This window comes from Perognathus longimembris, chromosome 5 (genome assembly GCF_023159225.1).
Source record: "Perognathus longimembris pacificus isolate PPM17 chromosome 5, ASM2315922v1, whole genome shotgun sequence".
Classification (NCBI taxonomy): Eukaryota; Metazoa; Chordata; class Mammalia; order Rodentia; family Heteromyidae; genus Perognathus; species Perognathus longimembris.
In genome coordinates this window covers 46,925,424-46,944,176 of record NC_063165.1, presented here as the reverse complement: position 1 = coordinate 46,944,176, position 18,753 = coordinate 46,925,424, and the positions used below count along the sequence as shown (strand labels likewise).

Here is an 18,753-nt window from a genome sequence, read left to right as displayed (position 1 = left end):
TCCACTTCTGACTTTTTTTGCTGGTTAATTGGATTAAGAGTCCCACAGCCTTTCTTGCCCAGGCTGGCTTCAAACTGCTCTCCTCAGATCTCAGTCTCCTAAGTAGCTCAGATTATAGGCATAAACCATCAGTGCCCCATCTATGTGCTGCATATTTTGGATAGTTTCACATCCTTCCCAGGCACATACTTGCTCTTTGATAAACCTATTTTAAGCTTCTTGCCATAAACAAGCACTACCACACCCAGATTCTTCTGTTAAGACAGTCACATAGACGCTTTCATTACAGGCTGGCCATTTTCAGACTCCCAAATAGCTAGGAGTATAGGTTAGAGCCAGTGGTATCTTGCTAGGTCTCACATTTTTGCTTAAAGACAGCCTCAGACTGCCATCCTCCTACTTTATGACTCCCTGTATAATTGGGATGATGGACATATGCCACCACACCCAACTCACTGAGATGGGCATCTCTCTAACATTTTTTTTTCCTGGCTGGTCTCAAACTAGGAATCTACCCAATATCTACCTGGGAGTAGCTGGGATTACAAATGTGAACTTCTGTGCCCAGCTATCCATGCTGTTTTTTTGTTACTTTGACTCTGACGTATAATTTGGAGTTAGGTATTGTGATACCTTCAGGATGTTTCTTTTCTTTTTTCTCAGAATTACTTTTGCTATTTGGTTCTTTTTGGTTTTTATATAAATTTTAGGATTGATTTTTCTATTTCTGTGAAGGATGACGTTGGTATTTTGATGGGAATTGAATTGGGTCTGTAGATCGCTTTTGGTAGTGTGGCCATTTCACAATATTAGTTCTGCTGATCAATATAAGAAGTCTTCCCATCCTCTAATGTGTCCTTCAATTTCTCTCTTCAGTGTTTTTAATTTTCTTTGTGGAAGTCTTTGACCTCACTAGTTGACTTTATTCCTAGGTTATTGTTTTTATTTTTGCTTTTGCTTGGATTTTGAAGCTGTTGTCAATGGGATTATTTTCTAGGTAGTCACTTTTTCCAGGTAAGTGTGCTAAGCCCTTAAAAAAATCTTTTATTTGTTTCTCACAGGTCATAGAGAAGAGGTACTTTTTAAGAGATGGTAATCAGGTTGGTATCTATCTTCTTGAAAATGGGTTCTTAAACTTCGGGGGATAGTTTCTAAGCTTATCTTTAGAAGTTGTCTTAAAAAGTTGGTGGCTCTGTAGGCTCAATGAACTTATTTTCTTCTGTTAAAGACAAAAGAAAAAAAATCAGTGAAGATCTAAGATACAAGACAAACCTAGAGATAAAATTGTATAAAATAACAAAAGTAACCATTTGTTGGAGACTCAAATGTTTATTTCCAGATCCTGTCACAATACACATAGTTTACATAAAAGTCCAGTTAGTGATTTTAAGAAATTCACTTCGTCCTTGCCAATTAGATGACAGTGTCTCTAGTTTGTTGACCAATGTTTTCCATTTTGGTAGGATTTCTTTTTATTTAATATTCTGCAGTTTTCTGAGTAAAACTTCAGAAAACTGGCTCTATAATAAATAGGCTAGAATATATGGACAGAAAATAGGAAAATAATATGGCATTTGAACTCTCCCTGCTCAAAACTTAATGTGATTGTGTGTTTTGCCTACAGATTCCAGGCTTTCCTGATCGAAAAAGGTTTTGGGGAGGAACGTTTAAGAGCCTTCATTATGACTGAATTACCCTCATCCCTTGGAAGAGAGAGCACACAGTGGGGCAGTTGCCACAGCTTTCCTTTTGCTGTGTCAATTATTTACGTCTCAGCCTTTTGATGGAAGCAACTTTAAATGCTACCTTTACCCTTTAATAGAAAAATGAAAGGAGGCTACAACATGGGAAGTCCAAACTCTGTCCCTGTTCTTTATGTTCCCCACCTTTCTTCTGTCCCTGTTTATAGATCATGTTCACAGCCTGGTGGAAATAGGAGATGTTTTCACAAGGATGCAGTAAATGAGCAGTGACAAGGTACTGCAGAGAAACTTTACTCTTTCTTGGCACGGAAGGGCTTTCCTTACGGGGCTGTAGTTTTCCCACACTCATTGCTGAAGGCTTAATTAAGTACTTCAAAAATGTATCTCTGTTCTGTTACCTCCTTAAGGAGAAAGGTTAGGTAACCAGTCCTGAGTTGTCCACCTCAAATAATCTCTCTCCTTTTCAAAGAGGCCAATGGTGTTATTTAATTGTCTCTACCCTCATTACACAGCAGGAATGCCTAAGAATAGCAACCCTCTCCTTTGCTCTCTAAATGGCTTGGTGGCTGAGAGGGGCAGACTAATAGATGGAGTTAAATATAAATAGAGATTAATAATACATAGAGAACAGCAGGACCAGAAAAGAAGAATTCTGTGAGCAATTGACAGCTTCTTCACCCTTTAGGTTGCAGCTGCCTGCAGTCTCATACTCTTTTCTGTTTGGATAGAGTAGGGAGAAATCTAAAACCTGCACAAGGGCAGTAAAAGATTGGATGTTTACTCTTTGATGTTTACTTTCTTTTTAAGGAAATTCAGCTCCTGACTTGTCCCTTAGCAATAAACAGTAAACGAAGAATGTGATTTTTGTATCAACAATGTATTAATGGGGAAAAATGAAAATAAGCAACATATATATATATATGAATTATGAGCTAGGATTCTTGGTTTCCATAGTCACTACAAAGCTTTCTGCATGTGTGTGTGTATGTGTGTGTGTGATCATCTATGTTCTTTCCCTCTCTGCTGCAGTTCTCCGCTCTCCTGATTTTGCTCTATATTATAAAGTAATCATTTTAGTTCTTGTTTTAACATGAGGTAAAAAAGAACTAAATTCATTTTCTCTTCCATGTTAATTAAATTTTAGAAGTACACTGGAAGTCAAGGTAGGCCAAGAGAGGATATTAAAATGTTAGTGAGTACTTTGGGAGCAGCAGTCTGGGGAATTTGCAAAAGCTTTTTGAAGGCACTTTTCATCAGCTCACTTTTCTACTGTTCTTCTTGCCTCCCTCATTGACAAGAGCTAGCACTGGTTGGTTTTGTTTTGTTTGTTTTTTAACATAAAATAGAGTCATGCAGATCATGTTCTGTGTGTGGAATGTGGCCCAAGTGCATTGTGGCAGAGGCTGTACAGTTGGGAAGTAGAAAACCAAATGCTACACAAGGGCCTAAATCATCCAAAACTCTTTGTAGTTCCCTTGTTAAAAACAAACCAAGGGGATGGAAATGTCGGAGAAGTGTACTTGTTTAGTGTGTGTGAAACACTAGAGTTAATCCTCAGTACTATGAAAATAAAAATTGAAAATTAAAACTAAATCTTTCCTTCTCTTTTCAAATTAAAAAAATCCATCCAAATGTCTTTATTTTCTTTTCTTACTAAGAAATAAAAGTAAGCTAAGGATATAGGTCAGTGGCAGAGTATTTGCCCTTGGCTCCATCCCCACCACCAAAATAAATAAATCCATCACTGATGACTCCAGGGTCAGCATTAAAAAATGAACAGTATTCCTATCTCCACTTCTTGTTACCAAATTAATTCTGAGAATTAGAGTTTTCTAAGAAAAATAAAGTTGATTATCTAAAGTAAATTTCTTGCAAGAATTAGTAGCAGCAAAATAAGGCTATTTACCAAAATGGACTTCAACAACCAGACTTAAAAAACAATGCTTTTGAAGCATAATTTTAAGATGTAGTCATAAAACTTGCTTACAGAAAATATGCAAGTATCAGGTTCCATGGTGTAATGGTTAGCACTCTGGACTCTGAAAACATGCAAGTATAAAAACCCAAATGGTTTTTAATGTATTTAATTCACCTTTGTGCTTGGGTAAGCTGCTAGTAATAGAGGTTGTGTTTGTTGTTTGTTTGTTTGTACACCTTCTGCAAATTGAGAGTTCTAAACCAATTTTCTCACTCATTGTAGCTGGCAACCAGGAGGTGCCTGGTGTCAAGGCAATAGGCATTCATCTGTCCCTCAACTTAGCAAGACCCTTATTTGGAATACAATTAAGGATTTGGGTTCTTCTCTCCTCCTTAATGCCAGTGGGGCTTAGGACATTTTATGGCAAAATGTTGCACCTGAGCATTTGAGAAAACAGTAGGAGCCCAGGAAGTCACTCACACCTGCCTTTCACCCCCTCTTCCTGAATACAGGCCACAAAACCTAACTGTCTAAGCAGGTGCTAGTGGCTTATATGTGTAATCCTAGATACTCAAGAGGCTGAGATCTGAGGATTGTGATGTGAAGCCAGCCAGGACAGAAAAGTCCAAGATATGTCATCATCAATTAACCAGCAAAAGGCCTGGCTGGAAATGTCACTCTAGTTCAAGCCCCAGTACCAACAAAAATAACCTAGTTGAACTCTCACAAGATAGATTCCTAAATCTGTATTCAGAGGTACATTCCTTCAAAGACAGAGATTCCAAGAAGAACCCGAATATTAGGCCTTACTAAGTTCATTAGCTCTGTCCTTCTGCCTTCCCAATAGTATTTTTGCGGGCTGGGGATATGGCCTAGTGGCTAGAGTGCTTGCCTCGTATACATGAGGCCCTAGGTTCGATTCCCCAGCACCACATATACAGAAAATGGCCAGAAGTGGCGCTGTGGCTCAAGTGGCAGAGTGCTAGCCTTGAGCAAGAAGAAGCCAGGGACAGTGCTCAGGCCCTGAGTCCAAGCCCCAGGACTGGCAAAAAAAAAAAAAAACAATAGTATTTTTGCATAACAGATATGCATAGGTTTTGATGTATCTAAAAAATCTATTAGTTTCTCCAATGGCTTGGACTCTTCAAACTTATATTGAATAAATGGGTATGGTTTTATCTTGTTAACCTGTCTTTTGTAATAGGTGCCTTTGCCATGAATGAGAAGAGAAATCTTCCTTTCTATGTACTCTATAAAAAGCTATTCCAAAGAACAGTTTTGCACAAGTGCTTATTAGCATTCCCTTCATGAGGCATTCAGGATATAGTCCCAGTGCCCCATGCTGATGGTTTTCTGTCCATTTTGAAAATGAGCTTCCTGAAACTGATGTCCTGGGCCTTTGGACTGAGATGAAGAGCTCCTAAATACTGCCACTGTCCGTGCTTTAGAGTCTTTTCAGTGCTATGTGTTATATTACCTAACACAGGAGCTTTGTGTGTGGATTTACTACATGGTGGCTTAACTAATTTTTTTTAAATCACAGGCAGCATCCTATTTTAAGTTTAGAGGTCTAACAGGGTGCCTTCATTGATTTAATATCTGTTAAAATTCAAAGAGTGGAGGATAGGCTTGAAGAAAAGCAAGAGAAGAAAATTAAGAATATATTTCTCTATAGTCACAAGACTCAACTAAATCATTGTAGTGAGAAGGAAAAGTCCCAAGAAATCTAGTTCTGGGCCTCAAATATTGCATCATCTGTTTGCTAGTACACATTGTGTAGAGACAGTTTGCCAAGGCTGTTCCATAGGGCAGGAAAAGGGATGTGACTTCCAGTTACAATTAATGAACTTCTTCATTTAAGGACTTACATCAATTGCTTTAAAACTCAACAGTGCATAAAAATCTCCTGAAATATGAGCTTCAAATGCAGATTCCAGGATTTCATCTCTGCCCCCTTCTTCCTGTCTTATTTCTGTATGTATGCAATACATACAGGATTTTATATTTTGACAGGCAAGCCAAGTGATTTCAGGGATCTGCTATTTCAGAAAAACTAAGAAATTAGAGAATACATAGATTATAGACATTATACTTTCACTCATTCATTTTGTGCTAGTATTAGGACTTGAATTGGGGGCCTGGAGTTCTCAATCCACTTTTTCCACTCAGGGCTGTCATTCTACCACTTGAGCCACACCTCCACTAGCAGCTTTTCATTGGTTAGTTAGAGATAAGAATTATCTCTGGGATTTGTCTGGCTTGAAACTATGATCCTCAGATCTTAGCCTCCTGAGTAGCTAGGATCACAGGCACCCATTAGGAAACAAAATTCTTAAAGAATTGATGAGAGTACTCGATATAGTTCAGAAGTTAAGACAAATTATAGTTAATATCTCAGTTTCCTTTAAGTGAAATGCTTTAGGAAATGAGTCTACCCCAGAACCTAAGCTCATCCCCAGAAGGGATCTGCAGGAAAACTGGGGCTGCTCCCTGTCTTTAAGCAGCTCTAGAAACACCTGGGTCAGAATGCACTTCTTTTATTTTTTAGTGATTCCATGGGGACTGGACACTCTGTCACATTCCTTCCAGGCCTGAGTAAGAATTGCTGCCTCATCCAGAAATCTCTAACTCCCATAGTTCCTTTCCCAGATCTTTTGAAAGAACTCTGCTTCTTTTAAGTACAACAAATGATTAGCCAATATTTACCTCTGCTGAAAAATAACCAGGATTCTGCAAACTTTCATAAACAGCCCATGTTTAATAAGAAAACAAAAGTAATTGTGTAAGAATTTGCTGGACTTTCTCTCTAGTTTATCAGTAAGGTGATTCTTCTTGAGTGAGCTGTGGACCAGGAGATTCACAGTGAAGTGGTGAGATCAAGAACAGCCAGAGAGAAGCTTTAAGAAGAAACAGAAGCACTTGGCTTTCATACTCTCTGGCCTGTGTTTCCAGAAGTCTTGCAGCAGGAAGAAAAATGGCAGAGTTAAAGGTAAGCCCCATCTGGCTGGGGCGTGAACTAAGATCAGAGACTATCATATGGCTAGATGTAGGTCAAGTGTAGAGTATTCTTATCATATTAGAATCCCTGCATTCGACTCCCAGCACTGTAAAGGTGGGGGAGGAGAGGGGATTTTTAAAAGAAGTGGGGGGGGGGGGGGGAAGGAAAGAAGAAAGGGAGAGAGGAAAAAAGTCTTATAAGTTTGTTGTGGTTTCTTCACCTTCTGAGAACTCCAGGATATCAGAATTGAAAAAGACTTGGAGCAGGGTCAGGTCCAAATCACTGTGTTCAGAGGCTTCACCATGGTATCTCTGACCATGATTGAGGCTGGGGAGACAAGGAAAAGAAAGAGATTAGCCATCTCCTGCCTATGTTCATTTCAAATATTGTTTTAGGGATCTGTGGACATCCTAAGGGCTTCCCTTCATCAACCATGCATGTGTGCGCATGCACAGGCACACACACACACACATTTTTCACTACATCATTCTGCTTTCTGGCATGGTTCTAGACCTGCAACTTCCTGGACTGCTTCCAGCCAGCCAATTAGATAGGCTTAATCTGTTCACCTATTTTGATATTCAGAATCAGCCTTGGTCAGTACAAGACCTTGAACCTTCTCTGAGAAATAGTTCTTTTATTTAGGGCACAATTTAAAATTGTAAGTGTTTGGTGCTAGGCATTTTAACTCTGAATTGACTCATGTCATCTTCACAGTAAAGCTAGGATATCGATATTCTTGTTTCTATTTAACCAGGAAAGCAAAGCTCAAAGAGACTACAGGATCTCCCAAGCACAGGGCTGATCAGTGATGGACACCATGCTAGAACTTGGGTTTGTCTGAATCTACAGCTCAGCTGAAATAAAAAAGAACCTTGGTAGTTCCTAGTAGACTGATGCCTTTAAGCAAGCAAAGGAATGTGTCCCAATGTCTAGCTGAAGGTGTGACTCCAGTGGCACAGGGAACATGAGGTCCTGAGCTCAAAACACAGTATCTCCCAAAAAGAAAAAGAAACTAAGACCATGCCAACACCTTTCCCAGGCTTTTGTCATATATACAAGTAGCACAGACATATATGTCAACACATATGAGTAGACCTTCCTGGAACTTTGGCTTATGATGGGTTGGCCAGGCTTCTCTCCCCAGGTTTCTTCCCAGAATGCACTGGTTGAATATTACCCTAAAGCTCTGAACCTGTTGCTGAGTATGAAGCATCAAAGAGCTCTCTAATTAATGGGCATCCTACAAACACTAGAGTAAAGAGCTTCTTTACCTGAGTGTTAACTCATTTTTTCATTCATCAAGTAATATGTGCTAGCCTATAATGCAGCAGATTAATATAGAATATGAACAAAGTCTATATCCACAGAGTCAAGAAACTTCTTGAGAGTGAAGCCAGCATTGGCAACGTGAAAAGGGATGAGGGAGGCCAGAGAAAGCAAAATATGCAGAAAGACCCTGAATGTTCTGGGATTCCAGTGTTCGGATGAAATTGGAGTTGCCAGAGGAACAGCCAAAGGGACATGACATATCCAGGAGGTCGGTGGATGTATGGATCTAGGGCAGTGGGCAGGGGTTCGTCATAACTATGGAGGTCATGGAAAATTTGAAGTGTGGAGAATACATAGAAACTTTTCTGATGAAAATCGTACAAGGAAGTTCAGCGGGGGTTGGGAACATCTATACCATTTATAAATAAATCATATCTAAAACCCTGCTGTAATTTTAAGCAACTCCTTATTCAAAGCAACACCACACTAATATAAATTGCATACTGGTCTTTGTTCTCAATTTCAAAGACATTTGCAGCCTGCTGTCTAATCTCCAGAAGAAAAAGTTAGCTCCAGAGGTCAGGAATCTAAACCCAGAAAGCCAGACTACTGCATCATATCCATCCTAATCAATAAACATTATGTAACTTAAAAAATGTTTTTCATCTTTTTCCTCCTCACTTTAATGGATATGTCAACATAAAAACCTCAAATGAAATCACATTTACATAAAAGCACAACGAGGGAAAGGGAACTTAGAAGATAATAAAGTTAAATTTAAAATGGACTGCCCTTTGTTCCTGAATAAGCTACTCCACTTTCCAAACTTTGACTCCCTCATTTATAAAATGAAAAGCTGATTGCAAATGCAGACTCAGAACCTCACCAATAGATACTTGATACACTAGTTTTGAGTCTGAAGTGATTCCGATGATTAGCCAAAGAGAGGACCCACTGCCCTACATAGCTTCTCATTGTTGCTGTAACAAATTACCAAAAATGTACTGGCCTAAAACAGCACAGACTTATTCTGTTATAGTTCTGGAGGTCAGAAGTATGAAATCAGTTTTACCGAGCTAAAACCAAAAGTGTCAGCCTAGCTAATTCCTTCCAGAGATAGGCGAATATGAGTCCTGTCAGCACCAGCTTCAAGGAGATGCCTACATTTCTTGGCTTGTGGCTTCTTCCTCTCTCTTCAAAGAAAATCACTCAAATCTGCTTCTGCCTTCACCTTTTTCTGCTTTTCAATCAAATCTCCTTTTAGCTCCGTCTTAACAAGATAGTAGTGATTACAATTAGCACACAGCCACATCTGAAATTTCCTTAATCACATCTTCAAGTGTAACAAACTTTTCTGGTATGTTAACCAACACTCCCAGATTAAGATGCAGTTATCTTTTACCGGCATTATAGGAAGAATATTCTCTTTTCCTTTCTAGGTTAACTAGAAATAGTGGATTGTCTGCATGAGGAAACAAAGGCTGAGAAGTAGCTCCATTTCTACCCTGACTTGTCTCTTTCATGGCAAGTAAAAGGAAGTGGGGTGCACCATCTGCTCCTCCCATCAGGTGTTACCTAGATTCTGACTCAGGAGAAAGCACCTCATAAACCTACTCTGACAAGTTAATCATATCCTGGGGACCAAGTGAGAATTAAAAAGCTGTATGCGAGCAAGCTGCCAAAAATGCTGATGGAACGGAAGTCACGTGGACCTTAGTCATTTCTTCTTTTCATTTAGAAATGTGCAAGTAATTCTCTTGGAAAGAAAGAAAGTCATAATTTGGGGTAGGATCAAATTATTCAGAAACCTGAACTGAAGGAAATATAAAAACACTCTCCGATCATTTCATTTCATTTTTGATAGGGCATATCTTCACATAATCATTGATCCAGCTGGGGTTGAAAGCTTAGATTTGCATCGTTGAATAAGGCAGAATTTAGGTTCTGCCCTTGGGCTCAGATCCTTGAGAATGCAGCTGCAAAATACAGCTTCTTCAGTTCACTTGCCTTCAGCAGTGAGGGACATGGCATTTTAAGGCTCTAAAAAAAAAAAAAAAACCTCCTTTATAAATCTGCTCTCAGAGGATTTGGAAAAACCAACCAAATCAACGGTGACTCAGTAATTTCCAACCTCATTCCCGCTCCCTGCCCAGCCAATGCATTGAACTAAGATGGAGAAATGGGATTAAGAATTCATACCTCTTTCCAGCCTCAGTCTCAGTGGCTCCCTTCCAAACTACCAGCTGTTCTTTCTGCTTTTTTTTTTAAGAGCACAGCCTAAATCAAATGCTTCAGAAGCACAGACACTAAATCTCTTTTTCCTTGTTCTGAACACCTTTGTGCCCTCTGTTTTGAGGCCAGCAGTTGCAAAGAATGGGAAAGCTTAATGAGCAAAACCACCCATGCCTTCCAGAAAGCTCAGCTGGACTGGATAGTTCTCAGGCTTTCCTTCTTCCTTACAGATAGGAACAATGCAACCAAGTCACAAAAGGAAGCACTGTAATACTCAGTGGCTTCAGACATAGGCTTGTCTAAAATTCCATTTTGTAGAATCAAAGATAATTTGAGGTCATTACTCATTCCCAGTAGCTCAGACACAATCCTGTTGATGGGGAGCTTGAAGTTCATTTTGAGAGAGGAAAATTATATTCTGTGGGGAATCAAGATACTGGACAGTCTTTGCTGTTTCCCCTAAAAATGTCATTGCAAACTGCATGCTACTGCTGTGAACACATGTGATTATATTGTTGGATGGATGTCTGTGTGTGTGTGTGTGTGTGTGTGTGTGTGTGTGTGTGTGTGTATGCAATGAAAGATTTCCAAACAGACAAAAAAGAATCATGGGGACGGTTGGTGTCATCCAGTGATAGAGAGCATGCTTACTGGGCATAAGGCCCTAAGTTTAATTTTCAGCACCCCCACCAAATCAGCCCCCCCGCAAAAAAATCTGAGGGCAAAAGAATAATTTCACTTCATTGCTTTCTAGGTCATAACATTTTACATTTCCTGTTTCTTCCAAATTTAGACACTATTGGCCTGATCATCACTCACACATCCAGGCGTGTCATATCTAGCTCATCTTTCCCCAAGTTGCCAAGAACTCTGGAGGCCCCAGCCTCCACCCTCAGCCACCCTTCTTTTAGATGGGGGCATTTCACAACTCAGATGGAAGCATTTCACTCACCCAGCAAGGCAGCCCTCTCCTTAGCCTGGGCTAAAATCAATCCGTGTTTAAGTTACAGTGGTAGAGGTTCTAACTCCACTTACCACAGCAAACATGGACCCACAGAACTAACTCTAAATGAAAAACTAAGTCAGTCAATAAGTATCTACTAAATAGCTTCCATGAGCCAAGGCTCAGAATACACAGAAGTGAATAAGACTGACACAGTCCCAGCCTTCATGAGATTTATGCAAGCACAAGGAAGCCAGGCAATGACAGACCTATGATAAAAGTCAAGGTATGTTAAGCATTGTGGATGTCTCAAAGGGCCTGGGCAATGGCCCAGGTGGTAGAGCACTTACCTAGCAATGATGAGGTCTGGAATTAAGTCTCTAGTAATAGCCTGTCAATTCCACCACCACCACCACCCCCAGCCAAATGTAAGAATAAGTCTCAAGTTATGGTTGGTATGTAGTAACAGAGCCAAAATGTTACAGAACTTGCTGGCTCTTCTTCGAATTACCCAAAGGATCATAAACACTGCTTCAGGCAGGCATTTTGAAAACTAAATTTCAGAGAAACAAAAGCTGTCTCAAGCAGGAAGAGAATAGAATTGCAGTGTGCCCAAAGGTTGGGGAAGCAGATGCTCTCCTGTACGGAGCCACTGTAGACCTCACACTTGGTGAAACACACAGGCCATGTCTCAGCTGGCTAGGTGCTCATTTCTCAAGAAGCAGAATCGGCTTTCATTAAACTAGCAATCACTTGGTTCCATTTCATTCAGCTCTCTATGGGCCAGTAATCTTCTAAATTACTGAGCTCCACTTTGGGGATCAATATTTATTGACTTGTACCAATTGCCACCAATAAAGCAGTCTTCACTATGAAAAAAAATAGTAAATTTCACAGGATCCTCATAATTTACCTTGTTGAGAAACTCTTTTTGCTTCTTTTTCTGGGTACAAAGCTAAGAAACAGCAATCACAGTAGTTCCATTGTGCTATTCTAAATCCAGGGCTGGCCCATTTCCTAAATACCTTCTTGTAAGCTTCCTTTTCATATAGCCAAACAGATACAAATATATATATATGTGCAAGTGCTCTGTAGATGAAGCAGACAACATGGGCTTCTGCCTACAAGTAGGCAAGTCTGGAGAGAACTTTCTGGCAAGGATTTTTGCAGTCAGTTTAGTTCTCCATACTTCTAAGTTGTTGTTGTTGTTGGTGGTGGTGGTGGTGGTGTGTGTGTGTGTATTACTAGGGCTTGTATTGAACATTTCATGTTTGCGTAAATGATGCTGTACCATTTGAGCCATGCTTCCAGGTCTGCTTTTCTAAGGAAGACAAAATGTCATAGGCATTTCTGCCCAGTCTGGCCCCAATCACAATACTCTGGATGCCAGACTCCTGAGCAACTAGGATTACAGATGTGAGCCATGAGTGGTTTCAAGTTACTTTTTATGTTAGAGTGCAGAAGAGCAACAAAGCCCCAAATTCAGAGAAATTGTAATCTAGGCCTAGCAAGACCCTGCTAATCTGGGTTGAAGGCAATGTGTATGCCATTTTCTCTCTCAGAATTCCCAGATGGAACCAGAATCAAAGAGGTTGCAGGTGGAAAAGCATCATTAAAAACAAGCCTATAAAATCAGCCAGGTACATACAGATAAGGGCAAAGAATTACATGCAATGTCCAGCATTTTTCTGATTAACTAGTAAGCCTTTAAAATTCATGCAGACGGGCTGGGGATATGGCCTAGTGGCAAGAGTGCTTGCCTCATATACATGAGGCCCTGGGTTCGATTCCCCAGCACCACATATACAGAAAATGGCCAGAAGTGGCGCTGTGGCTCAAGTGGCAGAGTGCTAGCCTTGAGCAAAAAGAAGCCAGGGACAGTGCTCAGGCCCTGAGTCCAAGGCCCAGGACTGGCCAAAAAAAAAAAAAAAATTTAAAATTCATGCAGACTATGTTTATATGCCAAGACACACTCAAGATACTACACATGGAACATCCATATAGAAATTTGTACCTTTGTAGACTGTGAACGCTGTCATGCTCACCTTGAATCCCATTAACGGTAGCATTTTGTGTCTTTTTCACCTGTAGTACATTTCTGGATTTGGGAACGAATTTGCTTCAGAAGACCCTCGCTGTCCAGGTTCCCTACCAGAAGGGCAGGTATGAATGAATGGAGTAACCCAATCCACTAACTCTCAGATCCAACAAGGCTCTTTCAATTAATCAGGTCCACTGACTAAGAGTTGTCACAAGTCATTAGGACAATTTGGACACAGGGCAACAAAATTAAAAGTTTAAAAATGAATTGGTGTTGAAAATGAACTTTACAATATGTGGGTGGGGATGGGAGGGGAAAACTGGGAGAGAACGAGGGAAGGGGTGAGTGACATTGTCCAAAAAAGAAATGTACTCTTTACCTGACATATAATTATAACCCCTCTGTACATCACCTATATAAATAACAATTTTTAGAAAATTTAAAAAGTGAATTGGCAGTTACCAATGAGAACAAAGCTTCCAACCCATATTAGCAAGATTAACAGTAGGACTTCCAGGACAAGCCCCAAAGTCCAGCGTTAAGGAGACTTCCCGGTAATTCCCTTGAATAGCATCAAATATAATAATGCTGATAAAATAAGTTACTTTACAAATAGACGCACAAAGGCATTCGTATTGGTGTTGGTTATAGTTACAAAAACTATAGCAAACAAAATTTTTCCAAAAATTTTGAAGAGGGGCTGGGGATATAGCCTAGTGGCAAGAGTGCCTGCCTCGGATACACGAGGCCCTAGGTTTGATTCCCCAGCACCACATATACAGAAAACGGCCAGAAGCGGCGCTGTGGCTCAAGTGGTGGAGTGCTAGCCTAGAGCGGGAAGAAGCCAGGGACAGTGCTCAGGCCCTGAGTCCAAGGCCCAGGACTGGCCAAAAAAAAAAAAAAAAAAAAAAAAAAAAAAAAAAAATTTGAAGAGTTTTTCATGGCATGAAAAATGCTTATGAAATAGTATTTCCTTTCAAAGAAAACAAAAAGGGTTGTCCCAATTTTTATAGGATGACATTTATCCTAAGATCCCTATTTTGGATGATAAGAATCAAAAGAAATATTAGCACTGGCTCTTCTGGTTGGTGAAATCATGGATGATATCATATATTTTATAAATTTTCTACAAGAAGTATGTATTCCTTTTATAATCACAAGGAAGTCACATTAAAAAGTCACTACAAGAAGGATATGTGGGTTGGAGAGACTCATGTGCAATGGCCCAGAGCACCCCCATGCAGAGCAGGGTTCCCTCCTGAGTTAGTTGGAGGGAAAATAGGATGCTTTCTGAATTTGTGTGATAATGTTCATTATCTCCTTTGTTCTAGAATAACCCGCAAGTCTGCCCCTACAATCTGTATGCTGAACAGCTCTCAGGATCAGCCTTTACTTGTCCACGGAGCACCAATAAGAGAAGGTACAGGGGTTAGATCAATTCTGACCTGTAGCTTGTAGGAACTATGGCCAGAACATTGTGCTGTCTCCTGCAGCTGAAGTCCAGCCTCCAAGAGCTGCCCAAGGTCCTTCTCCAGTGCGTCCTGGGTCAGGAGTCACAGCCAGGCATACTAAGTCTTGTCCCCAGCTAGAATCAAAGGACCAGTGGGAGAGAGAAAGGGAACAACTACACAGAGGCTAGAAAAGCCAAGCCCAGTTCCATTTACAAATTCTTACTAAGGATTTCAGAAAGGAATGTTTCCCATATTCTGGCCTTCTTCCAAAGATTGTCCAATTGAGTTTGGGTTTTTTGATTTATTCCTTTTGTCATTAATATATAATGAGTAAATTACAATGAGAAGATTCAGAGCAATATCTTCCTCTGCTGATTAGAAGCCTTACATACATTCCTTATATGAAAATGGTTAGTCAAAGCTGGGAAAGTGTAAAGACATGTATTATCACCCCTTGTGAATTGGAATTCACAAGAATATACTCCCTGGGATTTTCCTTTGTGTGAAACAAGCACATTCATTAACTTGACATTAGTATGTCATGTTCCATGCTCGCTCTAATCCCACAAGACAGGTCTATGAACTTGCTCTCTTGATTAACTCCTGGGGAGCAGGTCAAAGGCAGTAGATGTGGATTTAGGCAGTGGAAAGTGTCATGATGTAAGCAAGAAGTAACTGATGGTAGGAATTTCAATCCAAGGCACCTGTAAAGAAGGCTGAACCTGGAGCTGTGGGCAATAGGTCAGATAGTCTTGTACTGTTTAGAAGGAGGGAGGGAGTGGGTTTATCTCCAAGGCCCTCTGAGAAGCAGATGAGGAAGTGAATACAAAAGCACATGGGGCAAGCACTAGTGGTTCCGGCTATAATCCTAGCTACTTCTGAAAGCTGAGACCTGAGGATGGCAGTTCAAAGACTGTCCAAGCAGATAAAGTTTATGAGACTCTTACCTCCAATTAACCAGCAAAATATTTGAAAGTTGAGGTGTGACTTGAGAAGTAGAATACCATCATTCAGGCCTTAGTACTGGAACCAAAAGACAAAAACAAAAAATGATCAACAGGGCTTCCCTTGGTGGTGAAGCTTCTGCACTCTGCAGTCAGGCCCCTTAATCTCAAGTACTGGTTCCATCTACTTCACAACTATGTTCCACAGTTGTAGTGAGGATTAAAGAAAAGAATTGTGTAAAGGAGCCTGTAGCTGGTGGCTCACACCTATAATCCTAGCTACTCAGGAGACTGAGATCTGAGGATCATGGTGTGAAACTAGCTCAGGCAGGAAAGTCAGAGATAGTCTTATCACCAATTAACCACTAGAAAGCCAGAAGTAGAGCTGTTACTCAAGTAGTAGAATGATAACCTTAAACACAAAAGCTCAGGGACAGCACCTAGGCCCTGAGTTCAAGCTGTAGGACTGGCAAAAGATAAAATAAAATAAAATAAATAATTAAAAAAATAGCACACTACATGGCTTGTGCTCAGTTAATATTAGTTACTATTAAAATCACCCTCATTTGAACATTTACTGCCACCAAAACTGAGTTCCTGCTTTCACTACATGATATCTCTGGGAGGTTATCAGAAAGTTGATTACAAGCTGTGGCAGATGGTTTGTTATCATCAGTGTCAATAGTTCTTTTGATAGGTATGTGCAATGGAGGGTTAGGAAAAGAGGAAGTATAAAAAAAAAAAGAAAAGAATGGGTCAAGCTTGGTGGTAAATGCTTATAATTTCAGCCCTTGGGAGCCTGAGGCAGGAAGATTAAGAGTTTGAGGCCATAGCCTTGAGCAAAAAGAAACCAGGGACAGTGCTCAGGCCCTGAGTCCAAGCTCCAGGACTGGCCAAAAAAGAAAAAAAAAAAAGAGTTTGAGGCCAGTTGAGTTTGGCTACATATAGAAACTTCTTCTCTACAAAAAAAAAAAAAAAAAAAGGACAGGGCCAGGAATATGGCCTAGTGGCAGAGTACTTGTCTCACATACATGTATGAAGCCCTGGGGTCAATTCCTCAGCACCACATATACAGAAAGAGCCAGGCGTGGTGCTATGGCTCAAGTGGCAGAGTGCTAGCTAGCCTTGAGCAAAAAGAAGCCAGGAACAGTGCTCAGGCCCTGAGTTCAAGACCCAGGACTGGTTAAAAAAAAAAAAAAAGGACAACAAAGCAGAAATATTGTTCTCTCTCTCTCTCTCTCTCTCTCTCTCTCTCTCTCTCTCTCTCTCTCTCTCTCTCTCTCTCTCTCTCTCTCTCTCTCTCCTCTTCCCTTCCTTCCCCCTTTTTCTCCCTTTCCTCCCTCCTTCCCTCCCCCCCACCCCCCGGCCAAATAGACCCAGTAAGGTAAGCTCCAGACAATTCCTCTCCATTCTTATTTATGACAACCTGGCCTCAGTGACTATGTTCTTGACTTTATGGCCCATGCACTAACTGGCCACCTGGTCTCCAGATTTTGCTGCCTGCCTCCATTATTCAGCAATATCTTCAGCCAGCAGGAGCTGAGCTCTGTTCCAGGAGGCTGAAAAGGAGCTGTTGGCATTTCATTAAGAAGCTGGCAACATTTCCTGAATCAGAATTAGATCTCTGTCCAGGGCAATGTAGTGCTGCCTGAAGAGTTTTATAAACTCAGCTAAAAAATAAGGGATTCTAGGTATGGCCCATCCATCAGTTTAGAGCTCTCTAAAGGTATCTACAGGAATTTTTGTGAAAATTTTCAAACCCAGTAGGAAGATAGATCCAGCCCCAAACATAAGTGAGCCAGCCGCTCTCAGTCACTACTCTTTGAAAGCAGAAAGCAAGGAACCACAAAACTATTAGAGATTTTTGTCTTTCTCTGAATTTCTTTTTTTTAAATTTATTTGTTGTCAAAGTGATGTACAGAGGGGTTACAGTTTCATACATATGGCATTTTTCTCCATTAGATCAGTTGATTGAGAATATAAGACACACGACAGAGAATGAAGGAATTATAGACTGTGATAAGAGCACAGCTGATTAAGGGAGGACAAACAGGTCAACAAGCTTCTAATAAATGAGCAGCTGTCTTGTGCTAGGCATTTTAGGTACCTGAACTCTTTCAGTCCTAGAAGACAAGACTAAAGAACATTGCTGGGTGCTGGTGGCTTACACCTGTGATCCTAGCTACTCAGGAGACTGAGGTCAGAGTTTGGAGGTTTGGGGCCAGCCTAGGCAGGAAATTCTGTGATATTCTTATCTCTAATTAAGTACCCAAAAGCAGGAAATAGAGCTCTGGCTCAAGTGGTAGAACACTAGCATGAGCCTTGAGCACAAAAATCCAGGGACACAGCTCAGGCCGAGAATTCAAACCCCAGGAACACAAAAACATCTAGAAAACTTAGCAACTTGCCCGGAATCACATAGCTGGTACTAAGATACACACATATGCTTTCAACATCACATGCTGGTGGGTGTAGAGCAGGCGAAGTCCAAAGTCTGAGATCACATTTTCAAGATCTGGAGGAATTCCAGGGGAGAAGAATAAATCTATCCAGTTTCTCCCAGAAGGCCTGGATGTTGCCCCCCCAGGCAGACTGCCCTTGGGCCAAAGGATCAGAGGCTATTAAAGCAGATCTGGTCTTCCACTGGCAGAAATAGGATTCTTCATTCCATGTCCTTTCAGAGGAATGGATGCTGAAGCCACTCGGGTGCCTCTGACTGAGTTTCACTGTTCCTCTTACCCTCTGGAGGACTCTCCTCCTGGAATTGGATTCAAGATTTCCTCACCAGACTCTTCTTTTGCTTCCTGAACTCTGAGATCTGGTCTTGGCTGAGAGACCTTGGCTCAGGCCTTGAAATATACAGAGAGTAGAATGTTGAAGAAAAAGGAAAGAAAACTAGTAAGAAAGGCATATATATACAATAATAAATAAGGGACACATAGTACTATAAGAAGTACAAAAGTGTTGATTTCCAAAACGTCTTCCAAATAATGTCAAAAGACAATTGACCAACTGAAAAAATGTGGGACTTGTACAAGTAATTCATGGGGAAAAAAATTACACAAGGCTAATATAAGGAAATGAGCAGATTCTCAAACATATTCCTAGTAAAGGAAATTAAAAATTAAATGAATTATTTTTTACCTATCAAACAAGTTATTATTATCCTTTCAGATGGAGGAAGATGGGGAGATCAGCCACTCTTGTACACTATTGGTAGGAAAAGAAAACAGCACAATTTGGCAACTCTG

General features: G+C 40.5%; 2 protein-coding genes and 1 pseudogene across 3 annotated transcripts in view; all 3 read left to right on the top strand.

Annotated features, from left to right (window-relative positions):
* The window catches only part of Rabl3 (RAB, member of RAS oncogene family like 3), a 62,558-nt gene that overhangs the window by 37,540 nt on the left and 6,265 nt on the right, over positions 1 to 18,753 (top strand). The window contains exons 7-9 of one of the 2 annotated variants that reach the window (XR_007211009.1): positions 1,062 to 1,100; positions 1,625 to 2,690; positions 15,180 to 15,182. Coding sequence is in view for 1 of the 2 variants with exons in the window: in XM_048346721.1 (XP_048202678.1) it covers positions 1,062 to 1,100; positions 1,625 to 1,690 (105 nt within the window). In the remaining variant the exon portion in view is untranslated. Of the gene's footprint in view, positions 1 to 1,061; positions 1,101 to 1,624; positions 3,064 to 15,179; positions 15,183 to 18,753 lie in introns of those variants that run through there. The other variant, XM_048346721.1, reaches the window with a different exon arrangement.
* Hgd (homogentisate 1,2-dioxygenase) overlaps positions 5,978 to 18,753 on the top strand; it is a 48,633-nt gene continuing 35,857 nt past the window's right edge. Inside the window, exons 1-3 of the mRNA XM_048346715.1 lie at positions 5,978 to 6,610; positions 13,158 to 13,229; positions 14,439 to 14,527. Of these exons, the coding sequence (XP_048202672.1) occupies positions 6,596 to 6,610; positions 13,158 to 13,229; positions 14,439 to 14,527 (176 nt within the window). The 5' untranslated portion in view covers positions 5,978 to 6,595. The remainder of the gene's footprint in view (positions 6,611 to 13,157; positions 13,230 to 14,438; positions 14,528 to 18,753) is intronic.
* On the top strand, positions 11,319 to 11,812 carry LOC125351550 (annotated as a pseudogene).